The 20,471-nt window shown below is 37.0% G+C and overlaps 1 protein-coding gene across 1 annotated transcript in view; it reads right to left on the reverse strand.

Moving 5' to 3' along the window:
* FANCC (Fanconi anemia, complementation group C) overlaps positions 1-19,168 on the reverse strand; it is a gene marked incomplete at its 3' end in the record, with an annotated part of 40,232 nt that extends 21,064 nt beyond the window's left edge. Inside the window, exons 1-3 of the mRNA XM_010134932.1 lie at positions 19,004-19,168; positions 17,322-17,406; positions 11,729-11,823 (exon numbers count right to left, since the gene is read on the reverse strand). Coding sequence (XP_010133234.1) covers positions 11,729-11,823; positions 17,322-17,406; positions 19,004-19,168 — 345 coding nt within the window. The remainder of the gene's footprint in view (positions 1-11,728; positions 11,824-17,321; positions 17,407-19,003) is intronic.
* Positions 19,169-20,471: the final 1,303 nt, after the last annotated feature.

Raw genomic sequence — 20,471 nt, forward strand, 5'->3', positions numbered from 1 at the left:
CAGGTAGAAGAACCAGAAGTTCCTCTTCATTTTGGTTGGAGGAAGAGTGCTGTGATAATGGCTAGAGCGACAGTAAAAGATTTTAGAGAAACAGTATAACAGCACCGAGCTTTGAAACAAACAAAAAAAAAAAAGAGTGAAAACAAAGAAGATGAAAGGCTTTTTAAGAAGGATTAAGCATTATACAGAACTTAATAAAAGTGCAGAGGTTACTTCTTATTGCCAAAAAACAACACAACATTCAGATTTTGAAGTAATATGTATTGTAACAAAAAAAAAAAACCCAACCAACTTTTTTAAAGAGTCTAAACATATTCCCTTATATACTATTTACTTCAAGCATAACTGATTTGTAGGAAGGATGACCTATATGGTTATGGCTGACAGAAGCAGGCAGCCAAAAGGAGGGGCAAAGGGAAGTCATACTTTCTCAAAATTAAAAATCCCTAAAAGTCTGTGGAATGCTGTTTACTTCAGCTCTGTTTTACAACCACTGCTGCGTGGAGAAGAGATTGACTGAAATGTCTGCAGCCTGTGGCCACCCACACTATGGGAAGCACTATGATTAAAGAGAATGTTGCGTTCTTCTATCTGCCAGTAAAGTCTGCTCCATGCTGTAATTATTATACTTGCAGTCTTATAATCTATTGCATCTGTTGTGGCAAGTCCCCTTACATTGTTCAATAAAGCCATTGAACATGAATAGCAAGTTATTTTTAATGCACACAAATGGCTCGAAAAGTGGATACTTTAAATGCTCTCTTTTAAGTTTATGGAAACATTTTGCCTTATAGTATAGCCAGGGCCACAGCAAAAGCAGATCTACCACTGAAACATTGATTTTAATCTACTTATCAAAAAATACAGCCTGACACACTGCTCTTTCACCCCATGTCTTTATAACGAGTTAAGTCATACTTTATATTTTTAAAGCACAATTGTGGCTTAGACATGTATCTAGAGAGCACTGAAATATTACAATTCCATCTGTCACTTGGTTGATTACACACATTGAACACTTCTGATGACCCTATGACTAAAATGCATTATAACTTCTCCCTTTCTCTTCAAGAATGTTTAAAAATTCATAGTTACAGTAACTTGAAAACTATAAAATCAGGCCTAGCCATCAAAATAAGCAACAGTTCTCTTGGCAGAAAATCTTATTTGAAACACTGATCTCTGCGATAAACAGTAAAAACATTCAAAACTGATAGCCCAGGCATTCTCCTGGTATTGTTCAGAGCTCTGTCACACAACATTAAGCAGGACAATGCCGTTGTTGAAAGCACAACACATAGCTGTTATTGCACTCTTCCCTACTAAATTCATAAGGCAGTCTAGTACCATTCCAAGATTTTGTCAGGACTGGCTGCACAGACGCCTCTGTGAAAAGCACAGATTGTCCCTGGCTATAAATACGAAGCATTACACTAACCAGTGTGCCACTGCCTAACAAAGGAGGGAAGAAGGATGTACCAAAAGCAAGGCTGAATGAAAAAAAGTCAAGGACCATTTTCTGAGGAAATGTCTTTAGACTCCTCTAACATAGAGCTATGATCAGAGGCAAGGGTAAATTCTATATATAGTGACTGAGGAAAAGTGCTACAAAGAGTCCTGAAGGGCCAGGGAAAAATACTGAAAAAATTAATAGGAAAAGTGTAAACAAGATACATACTTTAATCACCATCAGATGTCTTTCATCTGAAGGAATACACTATGGTCTTCGCAGTGGTCAAAGTTCCTGATGATTATTTGCACAGGTTAGAGGAGGAGTGACAACTCCTCTTTTCTAAACATACCAAAAAAGCCATAAGATCCCTAAAACCACAAGAGTGAGTCTCAGAAAGTGATTAAGTAACTTTGAACTACTTTGGCCTCCACGAGACTTAACATTTTCCATTTCTCTCTTGGATGCATGCCCCCTGGAACACAGACCTCTCTGTTCCCACAGCTGCTAGGGAAAATCAGATCCCCCCACTCCACACCTCCCCTTCCCTCTTAAACAGGCATTCCCTTCTGAGCATTTCATATGCTAACTACAGTAAAATATTATAGTGATACTATCACAAAGATAAGAAGTAGTCTAAAGCAACTAGTTATTCATCTTAGTCTGAACATTACTAAAATTAGTGTTCGCCCCTTAGAAGAGGGAAACAACAAAAACAAAGGTTCAAGTGTTTTATTTGTAATAAAACCATGCTAAAATCTATGCTCTGACACAGATTATTTATTTCTCTTCTAACTTTCTCAATAATAAATAGCAGGTGAAGTGTGTGGATAATTTTAACTCAAATATCTCAGTTCAGCTCTTAATAACCCTCTTTCAAAAATGTCTAGATAAGGAGGAAAAAGTGTGTTTCTCAGTACAATCTCTAGTAATTCATAAGCCTTTTAACAGACGCATTACCCATACATGTCATTAATACAGTATTCTTATTTCAGAGACATAATTTATTTTACATACAACTTTATTTTAATAATTTTTCTGCATCAAATGGTTTTGGGGCCCATTGCCCTTGTGGAATGACAAATGAGACAGAACACCGTCTCCTTAAATCTCAATTATCTAATTTATGCTAAACCACACTTATAAGCAACAATAGTAAAAACAAGAAGTTCTTTAAGATGGCCATACTCTCCAATAATGTCATTCCTTTTCTTCTAAAAAATACAGAACAGCATGCAGCTGCAGTTCTTTGAGATGTGCTGGCATACAGACATCTATTCCGTCTAAATGGCATTCAAGGAAAAGTGAATGTCTTGCAGAAAGAGCATATCATACCCTGCCCTACCTTGTGGTAGATAGATGTGTGATCTCGAAAGGGAGTACACAACCTAATAATTCCTACTAGAAAGAGGTTGGCAAGGAAGTCGGTGTTTAACAGACAACAGCTCTTCACACTGTAGAGATAAATCCTTCTCTCTCTTTTGAATACTTACCAGAATGCAAATACGTACTGTGGGAAATTTTGGTCTAGAGGATCTTGGAGCTGTCTTAGAAAAAGACATTCTGCCAAGGATGGTATTGTTTCTGGGAGCCTCCAAGATGACTATCATTTGGTGAAGGCGTGAACAGAACTTCAAGCAATCGTTCCACATATACTGGAATAAGGCCCAATTTCTGGCAGAGAGTGCCTGGATCACTTGAATCATTCTGCAGTCCTACAGTATATCCTAACAGAACTCACCATCTTTATGAACATTTTCTTCACATAAGCACTATGTCATGTTTGTTTCAGCAAATAAAATAAATGGGGAGAATAACAGAAATGTTTCTAAATGTGAAGAAATATGAAACACGAGTTTTGTATAAGAAAACAGCCAAGTGAATCTGAGCCAAATATACAGACAGGAACTACAGCTGGGCCTGAAGAGACTAAGATATGTGAACCAACCAGCCATTGACCCTGGGGAAGAGGGGTATATGGGACAAGGTTTATCAGTCTCTGACCTACAGATGAGGACTGGAACAGTAATAGACCAAGATATGGAGAAGTTCTGGGCAAAAGGATCTCTTGTACATTACTGAGGCAAAATGGTTCACTTCAGGAAATCAGCTCATAATCTTGTATCATAAAGATACTTCCTTAAAATCAAGAAGAAATGATTAATATGGGGTTTGATGAGTCACAATATCATCTACTGCCCAGCTCAGAGAAAACTGTGTTTTATCATTCTTTTTACTTATGCAAAATACTTAAAAATGTTACCCATTATAATCTGGTTAGGATGCTCTGCAGACAGGGATTACCAACAGCCTTGAATTTTCAAATGTTATTATCAAACTTCTCTTGACAGGAGAACAAAAACTTTAAAAATGTTCACTGACTGTGAAATTGTCTCCTTGCCCAAAACTAGACCACTTAACAACTACCTAAACTAAAGTGAAACAGGTTCCCTTGACAGACGTTACAGGACTCACTATCACAGGAGAAAGGATATTTCTGGATGCAGAAAAGCTGGTTGAGTGGATTAGATATTGTGTTGGGGAGGGAGCTACTTGCATGGTCTCTCTAAGAAGCTGGCCCAGCTCTAAGTCGAACCTGCCTCTGGCCTAAGTTAATCCAATCAGCACCTCTGTGATAACATATTTAAGAGGAGATAACCTGCTGGGCAGGTTTTGAGACCTCCTCTGGTTTTGAGACCTCTTTTGTTTGGTAGAGGATTGGGACATGAAGGGAACAACCATGTGGACACCCTGGTCGGTGAGGAAAGAGAGGGGGAGGCACACCAGAGCAGCCGTTTCCCTTCAGCCCATGGTGAGATGGTGGGATGAGCCACTGCAGCCCTTGGAGATCAACAGTGGAGAAGAGTCCTGGCTGCAGCCTGTGGAGGAGCCCATGCTGGAGCAGGGGAGTCCTCACAAAGAAGGCTGCCACTCTGAGGGAGTCAAAAAAAGCCTACTTCTTTGGGGCCTACTAATATACTATACAGAAGAGCAATACAGGTGCCATCAAACTGAACACACTATGGCTATTAAAAATAAGTGATTAGGGAAAAAATCTTTATTAAATATAGTATCTTATAGGGACGTTATCTCTGAGAAACGAGCAATAAACAAAGTACTTCTATTTTTCTGAAAAGGAAATAAATCTATGCCTATCCAGCTTTAGTGGATTCTCACTTGATTTGACTGGCGATTTCAACTTCTGAAAGAACCCTTAACAGGTTTCTTTGTATCATGCCATATGCAATGGAGATCAGTCTAATACATCTGTCAAAACTAAGAAATCTTAAAACTGCAAATAAGCTTTATTTTTCTCTTTTAATATATTTTTTCCAGAGTTTTAAAGGAACCAGCATGGCAAGTCTTAAAGAAATGTTTAAAGAAATTACCAGAGTATTGCAGTACCCTCCCTTCGCCCTCTCAAACTGACAGCAATAATCAGAACTATGTTATTGTGTCCCTCTGAACTAGTATTCTGAAATTACATTCTTGTACTCTCAAATTACACCCCCTAATGCTACCTCTAGCAATTACTTCATAGTATGTTTGAAACAAGGCAAGTTCAGTTACACAGGAGCAGAATGACCATAAATGTATCTTTTTGTCTAGCTAGTATCCTGTCTCTGACAACAGCCAAATGCCTTAGGAAAACTTCTACGAACAAAGCAGGCATCTAGTTGTACCTTCTTTACCCCTCTTTCCCGGAAGTCTGGCTGCCTGTGCTCAAGGCCAGCTGTCATACAGTGCTGTGTGAGCAAGAGCTGTAAGAAGCTAGGTCTTTCTGGTTTCACTTGGGAACTGCATTTAAGAATAGGCAAACAAGGCTTTGGGTTCTTGCCTGAGCTACATTTACAGTCTGCGACTGGTTGTGCACCTTGCAGCTCTGGAGTCTGACCCATGTCTGTAACTTCCCAGCTTGACCTTGGACCTGCCTCATCACTGTGAACCTGGCCAGGTGATCACTGGCCTCATGACTGACTCTGGTGATTGTCACTAGACTTGCCCTGCTCTTCTGGTCCCACTGAGACATTTCTGTGTAAAGCCACTGCCACACCTCCTTCTAGTCACTTCTGGATCTTGGCTCACCTTCTCCCATGGAGCAGCCTACCCTTGGTGCTCCCTCACATGATGCCACTAATAAGTCTTCTCAATCAGCTGCTGTCTTGAATACTCTCAGATCTTACATGAATTAAAACAGTCCATCTACACCTAAGTTTTGCCTCACTGAAGTTTTTCCAACTGCTTTTTGGATTTTCCAGAAAACAGAAATTCTGTCCAAGGTCTGAACTTACCTTTGCAAATGCTATATTCAGAGTTGAAAAGTGTTTTAACACTCAATTTCTACTGAGACCTTTTTCCTCAATGGCCACAATTGGTTTATTACCAATTCAGCTGAAGCTCGACTTCCACCAAAAAGAAAATCTAAACATTTTACTGCATCAGCTGAGGCCAGTGAAAGAGTAGGAGTTCTCATTCATGTTTTTATCAGGCCCATGATATGAACTGCAGCATTTTCCTGTTGTAACTGACAGGTGTGCAGTGATACCATCTCTGATTTTTTTCTTAATTTAATCACTTCTGTTTCTCAAACTCTTTTCATGCTTGTCAAACAGTTTTGCATAACAATACACTCAAAAGGATGGTTCGGGCAGCTTGATTAAGTGCATAAACTGCATTCTGAAGATTATCCACATGTATGATACTTTTCTTCTTAGCACAATCTGTCTGGCTATACACCTCCACAGATATGTTACACTTATGCAAAGGCATTTTTCCTTGTTTGATTTAACTTAGTAGTTCTGCTTATTCAGAAGTTGGCTTGGATCTTCTGACCATATTAATTCACTATTGGGTTTTGGTATTATTATTTTCTTCCAGATTCACACATGTTTTGTTTTTAAGACGTTAACATGTATTTTCACAAATGTTTTCTTTTTAAAAACATTCTGGTGACACAAAAATGACTGATGTACCTAACCCAAGTGATAGCCAAGGAAATAAAAGCAGTTTTCCCTGTGAAGAGGGATGAACTTGACAACATTTGCTCTGTTTTTCTAAGAGCAATCCTTATGTTACAGCAAGTTTAACATCTGGCAGAAAACAGAAATGTCTCTCCTTGTGTATCATTATCAGATAATCTCTTTTAATACATTTAATCTAGTAATCTTCCAGTGGTTTTGGTTTGGGTTGGTTTTGTATACGGCCAACAAATGTACCATTCAGGTGCTCTTAGAACAGCCAGCCTTGAGGAAAGCATCACAGAACATTTAGGCCTTTTCAGCTTTATTCTGCGCTTCGAGTATTACTCTTCTGATTTGGAAGATTTTTTTTTTTTTTTTTTTTTTTTTTTTTTTTTTTTTTTTTTTTGTCTACTGCCCCAGCTCCTGGCAAGAAGCTCCACCAACTATTTTTAGGTCTGCATGCCCTTTCAGCTCATTTTTCTTTTTTCTCCCCTGTCAAATTTGATTTGCTAACTGACTCTGATGATACGAGCCATCCATCTCACCATGCTTTAGCTTTGACTGCCACAAGTGACTGCCACAAGCCTTTTTGTTTGCTTTTGACAAAACTCTAACTCACCACTTGTTCCAAATCCTGACCACACTCTGATCTCTCACCTCTAAGTCAGCCCTTCAGTTTTTTAAGACCGGGGAGGTTTTCAATCTTATTTACAGACTGTTTTACAGAATTTACTATTTTCACTTTCTTTAGGCATTTCTAAAACATCTCACTTCTATGTTCCCTTTTACACTACACACGTGTGTACAGCTTTCGCATACATGTCTGAGGTAACAATTCACCCAGCTTCTACTGGTTGAATTAACTGAATATTACTTTAAAACACCAATTAATTTATCTCAAATATACAAAGAGGAAAGGTGCCTTCTGACTTTTCTGGGTTTTAATACCACTGCCTTTGACAAAATGCTACATGTGAGTCTTCCGTGTGTCCTTCCGGGTACACAGAGGGTGGGGTGTTGATATTTAACCTGTTCTATCAACACTTAGAATAGTTTTTTAATTTCTTCTATTACATGTAACTGAAAAACCACTCTAGAATAACGTGCCCTCCAGATACCTGTTTCCATCTCCTCCTGAGATCTAGTCTCAGGGAGTGCATATGCACTGAGTATCAAGAGAAGTGGTCTATGTGAGCAAAACACAAGTTTCTAGTCACTGCCATTATTACATATTTAAACTTGTTTGCATAGTGGATTGAGAACTACCCAGAAGCCAGGGTGGCACAAACGTTTCTGATCTTTTATCACTTAAACAATGGAAAAAACATTAGTTTAGTTGTTGTGACAATTACATTCACTCAGGTATGTTTGCTATTCTTTAGCCAACTTCGTTATTAAAGGGACAGATCAAGTTTAAAACTAAAAAACCCTGTACATTTAGCTAGGCACATACAAAATAAAACTAGGTAAACAGAATCTTAAATGGAGACTTGAGAAGCAGTACCTTTTGTGTTTTCCCCTTATGCCTAGGAAATATTTTTAAACCAGCTTTTCCTATTCAGAAAGCCAACGTGCTTCCTCATCATTCCTTGACTCACAAGTCAAATACAGAATTTCTTGGATGCAGCTTTGATGGCTTCTCAACTTAAAAATGCCATCGAAATCTGCATTTCCCATCCTGTCCACAGGATATGAGCCTATGTGAGATTTAAAATTGGACTAAAATTTCCATGAATAAGAACATTAATAATTGCATTGCGTAACAATGAAATTTCTAAAATGGCATTAAATTCCAAGTGCCAATCATTAATTACAAGAATAATCTAAAAATCTCCAAATAATGAACAAAACAATATCATAAAACAAATCACCAGCCTGTAATTATTCAGAATCTCTTGTGTGTCACAAAAGCCTCCAGAACAGACAACCAATATCAGCAGGACATTTGAGGTTTTGTTTCCATTTTATGAAGTATACTTATTTAATAATTGCTCTTAGTTTTAACCAAGAATGGAAAACTTTTCTAACATGGAAGAGCCTACGTGAAAGTACAACGCACAACAGCTAATACCCCGTTTTTATTTCTCGTTACCCTTTCCAGTGAATGGCCTGTTCGTGCTTACTCCGTAACAGCATTATTTTACACTCATTAATTTGGTTGCAGAAGTCAAGTTCAACTTGGTCTGTCCTTAGAGGAAGCACTCATCTTTATTTGTCATTGTCATGAAAAATTAAAGGCAAACTACCCCATAATACTACCTTTCTAATAGAACATGTGCAGATGGAACCAGGGAAGGGGCACAACATTAATACCGTTAGTTTAATCCCAACAACATCTTAATTACCCTGCTCTTTAAAAACGGTGTGTGAGAGTGCATGTTTCTCCCTCTGTTTGTGTGATGTACATAGTGGCAATCCTGTAATACAGGGAGTGCCATCTACTGGTATTTACTGGTAGAAGTTTTCACAGCTTACCGGGCTTTCTAACAGTTGCTGTGCTTAAAGCACTGTAAGTACCAGAAACAAAAGAATGGATAATTTGTTGTACCTGACATTGTGGGGAGAGTCTCAACCCTACAGCAAATAAACTTTTGAAACCACCGGCAGTGGAAAAGGTGACAGAATGAATTAAAACATGGCGTAAGCCAACCAAGTCATAAGGTGACAGACATACTAAAAACATTCCGGAATAAATAGATGACTTGCCCTTAAAACTGTAGTGAGTGACATACAGGAATCTCTGTAAAACTGCATAACAAGGTTTGCCTAGGGAAAAACAGAGGGGAAATACAAAAAAATCCGCCGTGCTCAGAATACTATTTGTAATTTTGTAACAGTGAGGGGAGGAGGAGGCTGAAGGAAAGAAACAGTTGTTTCTTTTTGAGTCTTTTGTCTAAATCTATTTGCAAGATGAGTCTTTCATTGTAACCGTTTCAGAACCCACAACATTTTCTAAACTGTTGATGTACAATGTTTAACGTCGCAGATTCTCAGACACAAAGTCCCTAAGTACTAAAAAAAAAAAAAAAAAAAAAAAAAAAAAAAAAAAAAAAATCAATATGAAGAATTAGTCATTATCACAACAAGTGAAAACAGAGGTAGAATTCTTCCACAATTCTGGAATAATTATGGGCAAGAAAAGACAAAAGTCAGTTCAGCTGCATGGACTGTGCACACAGGAAAAAGGATTACGACAATAATTTTCATATTAGCGAGTGTCCTGAATCATTGCCAAAAATTTCAGGAATCTTAACACAGAACTCTCACTGGTGCAAGCATCATTAGACAGCTAAGGTTCAAAATAATGTCACACAATCTGTGCAGCAGTGAAGCTGGCTTCTAAAGTAGAGACTACTTTTAACAGAAAATGTTGACCTTCACTTAGAAGAATACGTATTTGAATGCTGTGACATGGAAAGCTGTGCACATATGAATACAAAACAAACGTATGTGTACCTGTATGTCATAAGAAGAATGCCATCTACTGGTATGTAAGAAAAAAACCCACCACTCTTCAGAAGTTAGTAAAGGCAAAAAAGTGGCCTTTACTATGTACAGCAAAGAACTGTGCCCGGTTCCAAACTTTTCCTCACATACTCGGCACAGTGCATCTTGGCACATAAGCCATGTATCCTTCTTCCCACAAAACAGACACAGTAAGACACACAATTTACTTATTCTAAAGTCTTAAGACCTTATCACAGCCTTCCAATACTTAAAGAGGGCTTATAAGAAAGACAGGGACAAACCCTTTAGCAAGGCCTGTTGCAGTGATACGAGATGATGGTTTTAAACTAAAAGAGGGAGATTCAGACTAGACATGAGGAAGACATTTTGTACAGTGAAGGTGGTGAAACAGTGGCACACTGGCAACACAGGTTGCCCAGAGCAGTCTAGAAGCCTCATCCCTGGAAACATTCAAGGTCTGCTTGGACAGGGCTCTGAGCCACCTTATCTAGCTGAAGATATCCCTGCTCATTGCAGGGGGTTTGAACTAAATGACCTTTAAAGATCCCTTCCAGCCCAAAGTACTCTATGATTCTAGAATGAGAATGATTGAGTCTAGCTCTCTTTTTCATCTATCATTTCACATAAAAGCTATCTATTTTGGATATTTTTATAAAGATATTACGAGAACCTCTGTATTTCTCAAAGATAATCTCGTTCCTCTCAGTTCCTTCACAATTTACTGCAACACCTTACTATCCTTCTGATTACAAAATTGAAAATTCCTTGGTAACTCATTCCAAATAGGAGCTAAAAAACATGAAAACACACACACATACACTTTTCCCAATCCCTGACCTTTTCTTATCATGACTTCTTCCCATTTTTTTCTCAGCTGTTGACCGCAACTTTTCCATAGTTCCATCAATGTCATAATTTTATAATAATTTGTACATCCTAGTATTACATCCATACCTAGATAAACTGACTTGTACAAAGTTGGCTAGTAAGAAACCAACTACTTCGTAGAATCCTGGAAGTATCTTCAGCTGTAGTAGACATGTATATAGATAACAATCAGGCTGCTACATTCTCACTAGTTGTGAGAACTATAAGATATTATGAAATACATTAACAATTCCATTAATATTTTTAACCATATTTTAATATGGACCCATAGAGAATGCAAGGACATAAAACCAACAACACTGCACCCTCAAATTTCTATTCAGCAATGTAAGGCATTAAGCATCAACGTGCTGCAACTTATTTACAGGCTGATGTGTTTTGGAAGTTCAATGTGGAAATAAATAAAATATTAAGAGATGTGCCATGCGAAACCCTAAATTTGGTATTACAGTTAAGGTTTCATCATTCCTTGTCACTAAATATTCATCTACACACAAGCACTCCTCCTCCCCGCAGTCACCACCTTTGAAGAAAGTTTGGATACGATCAAATTCTCCATAAGCAGGAGATTAAACAAAAGCAAAAACTTTTCAAAACAATCTATGGCATTTCTCCGTATTTATTTTATCCTAATTCAAAGTTTCTTCTCTCAATAACACTTGCTTGCTTCCCTTCTGAGTTGTGGTAGTTGCTCCCTATTCACAGTTACTAGACTTGGGTAATCTACTAGGTTAAAAGATACCAAAACTACCCACTTTAAAATGCCACATCTTTTTAATATTTAAAATGACAGACTATCACTGACTGTGTTATAATTAGAGTAATAATACTCCAACACAACATGTATGCAAGTTGTGTTTGGAGCAGTTCCTTACAAGACAGTGTCTCTACGCTTTAGATGTAGCACCTTTAAACAATCAATTTAATTCAAAGCAGTCCTGGGAAGGATTCATTCACTTACCCGTATCCAGCTGTTGGCCTTCAATTCCACGGGGTTCTGTGGTTCGCAGCTGTATAGACAACATAGGCACCACATCAGCGTCTTCTGGCTTTCATCTGCAGGCAAAAAGCATTTAGGGGGTGGGGGGGGCGAAAAAATCAAACCACAGACAGAACAACAATCCCTACCCATCCACAAAACTGAAGTCCTAAATATAGTATTCAACTCACAATGCTTCTATTCTACCAGATTCACATTTAGTGTTACTCATATGTAGTTCTCGTGTAATCATTTCCTTCAATAGCAGTTTAAAAGGTATCAAGGAGTTCAGAATCTACACGACATTTAGATGGTCTTAAGATATATGCATGACCTAGTGATTCATTTACATAAATAATAGCTGAAAGTATAATCAAGGAACTTCAGATTCAGTATCTAGATAGCACCATTAAAAATAAATGATAAACAACAGGAATATTACATTGTGCCCGAAGCTTTCACAACTAACGAATGGTCACTTCTGAAAAAGTTACATTCCTGAGTATGACATCATTCATAACAAGAATGTAAAACGCCAAGCTTTCAGTAAGACTACATATTCTTAACTCTTCAGGAAAACGACGTTTCTGCAGACAGCAGAATAGCTAAATGCTGATGGAAAAAAAAAATGTTGTGATTTTCTTTTCAAGATCAGATCGGATTTTACATAATTCTAACCCACTGCTGGAAACAAGTTGCCTTCTCTAAAAAGCAGTCACTGCTCAGATATGCAGATATTACTACAGAAGAGCCGATTATTTTAAGTAAATAGTTGAGGAGACATTTAACTCATGATTATTTCCCTCAGCTTTGTTTTCCAGAGTCTCTACACTGAATTGTAACTCAGAATAAAACTGTATGATTGTAATTGAAATTATGAAAGCTGGGTTTATCATTGTAGCTCTAATATAATGTTCACTTACTAAGCAATATTATTTTTGTTAAAAATAATACAAAGGAGTAATACCACATGAATTTTAGAAATTATATTAGGAGACAAATTGATTATCAAGCTCAACAAATTTCTTTTGTTTTCTGTGTATTTATTATCCAGGATGTAATAAACAGTATTATTTACAAGTTCTTTGTTTGTTGGTGAAGCCTGAGGAAAAATAAAAGCTTCATTAAGTGATGCCTTATTTTCACCAGGTGATCAGAGAAGTTAATATTGATTTAAACCAGTATTCCTCAATAAATGTCCAACAAGCCTGTAGGCCATTACTGGCCTCCTACCGACTAACATCTCTGCACAGAAATGGTTTCTCAAACATACACTTTTAAATGACTACAATTTGGGGTATTCTGCCATTGTCTGATGGGTTCGTTTTTTTTTTTTAATATGGATTTTTAAAAGGGCTAATAATTTCCTGGATTGATTAAGATTGGAGTTAAATGAGATATTTTGCATACTGCTCAGCAGAAATTCAAAGTATTCCTACACTGCGATTGTAACTAGCATTTAGACATCAGCCCTAAGAGGCTTCCAAAAACATTTCACCTAAACTTTGATATGAAATTATGCAGGAGGAAAAATAAACAAATACTGTATTTGTTTAGACAACTAAATGATAGCCATTGGCTTTTTGGAAAATGAAGATTTTAAACATTATTAATTAGTAGTACTAAAATATTGTCTGTTTAGGAGGCCTCTCTTTTGACATAATTTTAAAGTATATGAATTAAATTTTTTAAAAACTACACAGAAAGAGGTGGCAAGGGTGGGGGGTGGAGAAAATCACATCCACATCACCTATCCCAAACAATACATAAATAGTTCATGGTTCTGCTTTTGACTCATTGTATTTATACTACATATTTACAGTATGCCAGTAAGTCATTGTAGTTAAGTTATGGTTTTCTTTAGACCAAAGATATAAAGGAAAGAGCTGAAAAAAATACATCTATTTAATTAGACGTCTAGATGAGACAACTTCTTTGCTGTGCAGATGATGACTTGTTGCCTGTTATAAAAGTAAATTGCATATATTGTTGCCTGTCAGAAATGGAAATCAGTACGATGGAAGCTAAAATAATGAAAACAAAGCTTAGATAAATTACATACTGGCGCATTTTGGCAGCATAATGAGTTTACACAGATTTAGCTAGACACAAACCTCAACCTAAGTGAAGCCAACTTACACTGGTGTCATATATGTGCCAGTAGTGTCCCCCAGAAAAACAGACTTGTACAGCTTCACAATTTTCTCATCTTTTCGGCTACAACCAATACCAAAGTAGCCTTTCACAGATCTGTGAAAGGTAGGAAAAAGAGCCATAGGGTCTTCTTGCTGAAGTACCCAATGACACCCTGTGGGCTTCTCTCAGGTTCACTGTTTTCTTTCCACAATTGCTTTGAAATGGGGGTTGAAGGATGGGAAGATTAAGAATATGGGGGGACAAGTCTTAAAATAACTATGGAAGCTGCAAAAGATAATCACATCAGAAGACCAAACACAGAGAGCCACCGAAAACATACAGGTGGGGTTTTTCCTCCTATTTTTCCTATGGAATCATCATGGTATGTGCTGAAAACAATTACCAGGATATGAGCAAAGGGATGTGATCTTATCATGGCATAAAAGAATGCTCACTACTCTAATAATGCTCAATTAATACATCCAGAGGACCAAAAGTACTAACTCAAAGGTGGACATCATGTTCTACTAAAGGTCACCAACTATCTATGGGACTTTTTAAGCAGGTTAATGTTGCAATTCCAACTAAAACAATGAATTAGATCTCTGTAGGAAATCTAAGACAACTTGGAGGCGCCTTTGTAAAGAATAAACGAAGAACAACAAAAACCAAAAAAACACCCAACAAAAAAACTCCAAACAAATCAAAGCCCAAACCTTTATGATGAATGAGATGGTATAAATACTTCCCTGCCAGCCTCACATCAAAAATTAAAAAAAAAAAAGAAAAAAAAAAATCAATGCTTTTCTTATAACACAGTGTGGTCTCAATTATCCTGTGATACAGTCAGTTTATAAATACCCTGTCACAAATGCAGCCAGACGCTAGGACCTAATAAGAAAGCCCCAACCTTACAGCCAGAAATATTCTTTCTAGAGTGTGTTGTAAAGTTTTATTTAATATATCAGAAAATGTTTATTAGCTAAAACTGAATTTTCTGTGGAAATGAATGCAGACATAAGCATCCACATCTTCACATATAAACTGACATAGAGAGCCACCAAAAAATTCACTAGCATTTATAGTATTAGTATGGGATTCAAGACATTTGGGCTCAAAACTCAAACCGGGAGGGTCCTATTGAGAAGATCATTCCCCAGCCCACAGAAAAAAACACAGGAGTTCCTTTCCAAGACTGAATTCCTCATGTATCCCTTGTGGTTTAAGACCACAAGTACAGCCATGAGATTTTCTTCAGTCATGCTTCCACACATTAATGTTTTAAATAAGGCTAACTTGGTCACCTCCTTTCACACGAGTGTTTATGACGAGATTATTTTCCCTTGGAGACTACACTTCCTGCACTGAGTGGTCAGCCATATCATCTTCCAGCACCAACAGATACTCATCTAAGGTGATAGGTGTTCTGGTTTGGACATGATGCAGAAGTATGTTTTCCCTCCTCCATTTATAAGTACAAAAGACTGAATTGATCAAATTAGTTCTCAGATGCATGCCTGAACAAGCTCTTTATACCAATGAGAAATTACATGAAGCCCACTTGAGAGTCAGCATCTGCTACAACCAGCACTATCTCAAAGCACATCTCCAGAAACAGTGCCAAATAAAGCAGTCCTGGTTCTAAAAAGAGGAGGTGTTGGGAATGTATCAGCAGACATCTTCAGGTCTATTGATGTCAGAAAATCTCCTTGACTCATCTTTAATTCTTAAAGTGAAGGATTCCATTTCAAGGAAGTGCAGTTCTTGGAATCGGCTTCCTCCTACTTTGAGACAAAAAAACAAACAAATTTTTAAAAAATCCTGTAGTAAAACTCCATTCCCTTGCAAACTTCAAACGAAATGACCAAATTGGAGGAAGTGCTTTTCTCACTTCAGAAAATGCTGAGGGATCCCAAGAACGGCAAAGAAGTAGAGGAAACCAAGAACAGTAAAGAAGTAGAGGAAAGCAAGAACGTATTAACATATTGCTGATACTGTTGTGAAAGGAGGCAAAAGCAGAAACAAATAGCTTTCAGCTTTGATGAAAAATACAGATGACGGTACTTTCAATACCATACTATATTGTCAGCCCAGGAAAACTGATGGTCTGAAGACTTGTATATTCCAGACAAAAACTTGGAAGAAAAGCATGTGTGAAATTGTAAGCATCAACAGTTACCAAAATTCACAAAAATTGGAACTATGATTAAAAAGTGAATCTCTCCACTGTAAAAATAAGACCACAAATATGAAAAGGTTTTTCTCAAAGGTGCCACAAAAGCACACATTTTCTGCTCTGTGAAAGCAATCTATGTTTAAATCTATGGTTCCTTCTCAAATTTTACTTTCAGAGGGTAAGTGCTGACATAACACACATCTACCACGTGTTTTGCAGCCGTGTTCATTCTGCCTGTGCATGGAGCTGACTATAAGAAGATAAAGCCAAACCAGAAGACATATGATCACTTTAGCCTAATGCTGTGCTTCGCTTAATAAGCCCTTCCAGGTGAACACAAAAATTGTCTTTTCCTGTATTTCCCCAAAAGGAACCATAAAGCAAAAAGAGACAAAATGTGACTGTTTTTTTATGTTGTAGTAGTAGCAAAAGACTGGCAAAGGATTATATTAAAGGGCTCACAGACAAGCTCAGAATTAGTTTTCATTTATCATTTACCAACGTATCAATAACTCAGTTCTTGAAAAATGTACTAGAACTACTGGTGAGGCAGCACAAGTTGTGTCTCCTCCCTGCCAGCAGTTTTCCTGTCCCAAATTTCTTTTCTCTTTTTCTTCACCCCTACAACACTACCAGTAAGAGGCTTTTGGTTTTTCATGTGCTTTTTATGTCGCTACTCTACTGTTTTGCTTTTGATTCTACACGCATTTTCACGAGTTTGTAAGACGGGAAAACACACATTCAGAATAAACTCAATAAAAACAAACACAATCATAACTTAGCAGAGCTTAACACTAATAAAAAAAACAAGCATCAAAAAATTAATTCTTCTGCATTACATATAGAAGAGAATATTCTGATGTATAACTGGAAGAAACATCTCTTGAAAGTAATCTAAAAGTCTAGATTTTGTACATTTTGAGAATCTAACAAAAATGTAATTAATATAATAAGAGAATAAGAAAAACTAATAGGAAATTCATGACACATAAGAACACTCAATGGGTTTAAAGCCTACTGCACTCAACTCAAGATTCTGTGACTAACCTGTGAAATTAATTAGCTCCAAAAGTAAAGGTAAGATTCTCAATGCCACACATTTTAAGTACCTTTGCTAACCTTCTCATCTCAAATTTTTACTTAACTAAAAAAGAATGCTGTTTTTATGGAAAAAACCCAAAGCATATAACAAGTTATATTTTCCTAATTCCCATAGAACAAAATTTATGGAACTGCTGCAGAAACAGCATTACACGTTCTTACCATATCCTATAACAAAAGGATTCCAACAAAGCCTTCCTAGAAGCTGGCCAATTAAAGGGAACTGCTGGATTGCTACAATTGAATCCTGTTAAAACACAAAAACAAAAAAAAAAGATAATAAATATACTGCACGTGAAAAGTAGGTAAGGAGAACTGTTAATGACACAGATTGCTGCAACTTACATTCCCAATAGTTTTGCTCTGAAATGTTCTGGAAGCAAAACACCTACAGGTGTTTTTTATTACAGGTATGTAATAAAAGCAGAACTTCCTAAAATTGGCTATAATGTCATAATTTAAATAAGTTAAAGCATAAGTAAGCTATTTCCTCACATAATACTTAACTATGGTAGAAAATTTATTCATTTGCCTCACATCCAGTAATCAGCAAACAGTGTACATAACCAAGATTTCATTAAAATAAAGCACAATTACATTAATGTTTTGGTTGATCCTCATTGATTTAATAACCTGTCTCACAGAGTTTCTGAAGAAATTAAATTAACACCTATTATGGCATAAAACTAAGTATCTTTCTGTTACTTTCACTTGTTTTCTTTAAATTAAGTAACAACTACCAGTAACAAACTGCAAGTTGCACTTTTACCAAACAGAAAGCAGCTTCAGTGTAACTGATCCTGTGTGATCAGTTTCATTTTTCCATTTTTGTAGCTTTACTATCTAATAAATGAAGGCTTTCAAAAACGATGCTGCACTGAGATAATATGCAAGTAGCAGGAACAATAACCATCTCCTGCTGCTGCAATAAATGCCTCACATTTGTCTCAATTTTGGGGCTAGACCTAGATTTCTGGGGCCATATTCACAAGGTCCATTTCAGGAATAGCTTTTTTAATGTTGAAGTAGCAACATTAAAAATAGATTTTTTTTTCCCTCACCTCTTAAGAAAAAGACATATGTAAATACAGGAAGAAGCACCACTCCACAAAAATCTTTTATTTAAGTTAAATTCAGTTCAGAAAAAAATACCAACTCTGCAGTCTTCAGCGAAGACGGATATTTAAAAAGAAGTACTTCCACAAGAAGTCAGCCTCAGGCGATAACGCAATATTTCTAAAGCTAATTACATAGTCTGAAAATGCCATGCTCAGAAAATCATATACACAACTAAACATATGAACAACTAAATTCACTTCTAGAAAAAGCACTCTCGTGAGTGCAGACAATAATTAAATTACTAAACAGAACAACCAGCAGCATATTTCAAAGATCTGATGGTGCTGCTAAATTCACTATGTGTGCCACAACATCGGGGTTAACATGTCAACAGACTCCCTAAGATTTAAAGAACCAGTTACAGTTTTGCATGTTGAGACCTTTAAACAATCCAATTTATGACCTGACAACCAGAATCAAATTCCTGTTTATGTTAAAGAGTTTTTTAAAGAAGCTAGAGCATTGACTGGGAAATCTCACGTGACAACAACCAAACAAGAAGAAAAAAAAGCTCCTTTCACGATAAATCAGGGAAACAGGAAGCACACTCTTGTTTGCATTACCTGTGACTGTTTCCCCAATTTGCCTCTCTGATCCAGCAATACATTAGGTCAAAACCACAAACCTCTTTGCTACTGTTAGCTTCTGGTTTTGTCAAAACACAGGGCAGATTGTTTCCAAGAGTATCTTCAAAACAGGTCACTCTTCTTTTTAAAGTCACTTACCATATGTTTTAAAGTTTCATAAGTCTGGTTTAAAAACTCCTGGAGCTGGGGCAAGTGAAGGCACACATCCTTCTGGGATTCCGAGGTGGTAGCTTGACCCCATTCAACAGCTTTATCCAACCAATATTCGAAGTTCAGTTTGGGTGCGCCAGTGTTCTGGGCCATTCCACAACCCTGAAAAAAAATATTTTAACTCCACATCAGGCAGCACTGATAACTGGCTTCAAAACAAGATTGAAAATGAGAAGAAGGATTTCTGCTAACCCTTTTTGTGTTCACATCTGAAGCAGAGTGTGGAGGGTGTCTGCGTTTACACCTCATAAGGTGCCAGTTTTCTTTGTAGAGGGTAAGATAGTAACCCCATCGTGACAAAGTAATCAGTAAATTACCTTAGAATGTACCACCCAGCTGTGTCTCAGGCTTGTATTATCTGAACTTGTTGTCACCTATATTGCACTCAAAGAATATCGGAATAATGTGAGTGTGCATTTATTTAGAATGCTTTGCATGGTGAAAAACTGAAAATGCCTGTTTCAAGATAAATTAAAGCATTAACATAAGGCTTTAGCATAATAAAATGGGTTAGGGCCTTTGCTCATTATAATTTCTACATTTGTAACTGATTATTAGTTTTAAGTGCAAAAAGAGTATTCTCCTTAAAGGAAACTAATAAATTTAGTATTTCTGGTCTGATTTTCTTTGTATTATTATACAAAGATGAGGGAAAAAATATGACCACATGCAGCTTTACATATAACTCAGTTATGAATAAAAGCTGCACCATATACAATCTACATCCAAAGGCATACTTTGCCGTAAAAACTGTGTCTTTGAAAGACAAGCATTATTGCCAAGCTAAAATGTTAAGATCTAACCAAACTGCCCCAATAAAAGACACCAAAACCCCGCCGCCCACATTTTTTTGTGCTTTGATGTTACATTTTTTGTTAGCAGAAGGACAGAGAATAGCACAGCAGGCACTACAACAACCTTTAAATCTCTCTGAAGGAAACACCTCACAGGCTGAAAGAGCACACGAGCTCTTACAGACATTCAATCACTGTTCTTTATGTCAAGACTGCAAAGACAACCATAAATTAACAAAAATGTGGTGGCAGTTTTCGGAAATGAACGGTTGCCCACTCAGAGACAAATTCAGACACTCTGAGATGCAACAGAAACCAGTGAATACTTGTAAGCTACATACCAAAAAAAAAAAAGCAACCTCCACAGCCCTGCAAATCAAGTTTCCTTTATACAGCTAACCTTCTCAATCACAGCACTTATACAGCATCCTAACCTGAGAGAGATAAAAATCTGAAGATCATTAATAAACTTATTTGACTTCTGCAAGTAATAAATAAATACACCATCGTGAATCACAGCTGTTATTCGTTCAGTGCATTTTGCCCTAAACATGCTCAAAGAAATGTAAGCAAAGCCAATGCTTTTGTGTTCTTTATGACGC

The sequence above is a fragment of the Buceros rhinoceros genome, unplaced genomic scaffold (genome assembly GCF_000710305.1).
Source record: "Buceros rhinoceros silvestris isolate BGI_N320 unplaced genomic scaffold, ASM71030v1 scaffold3474, whole genome shotgun sequence".
Classification (NCBI taxonomy): Eukaryota; Metazoa; Chordata; class Aves; order Bucerotiformes; family Bucerotidae; genus Buceros; species Buceros rhinoceros.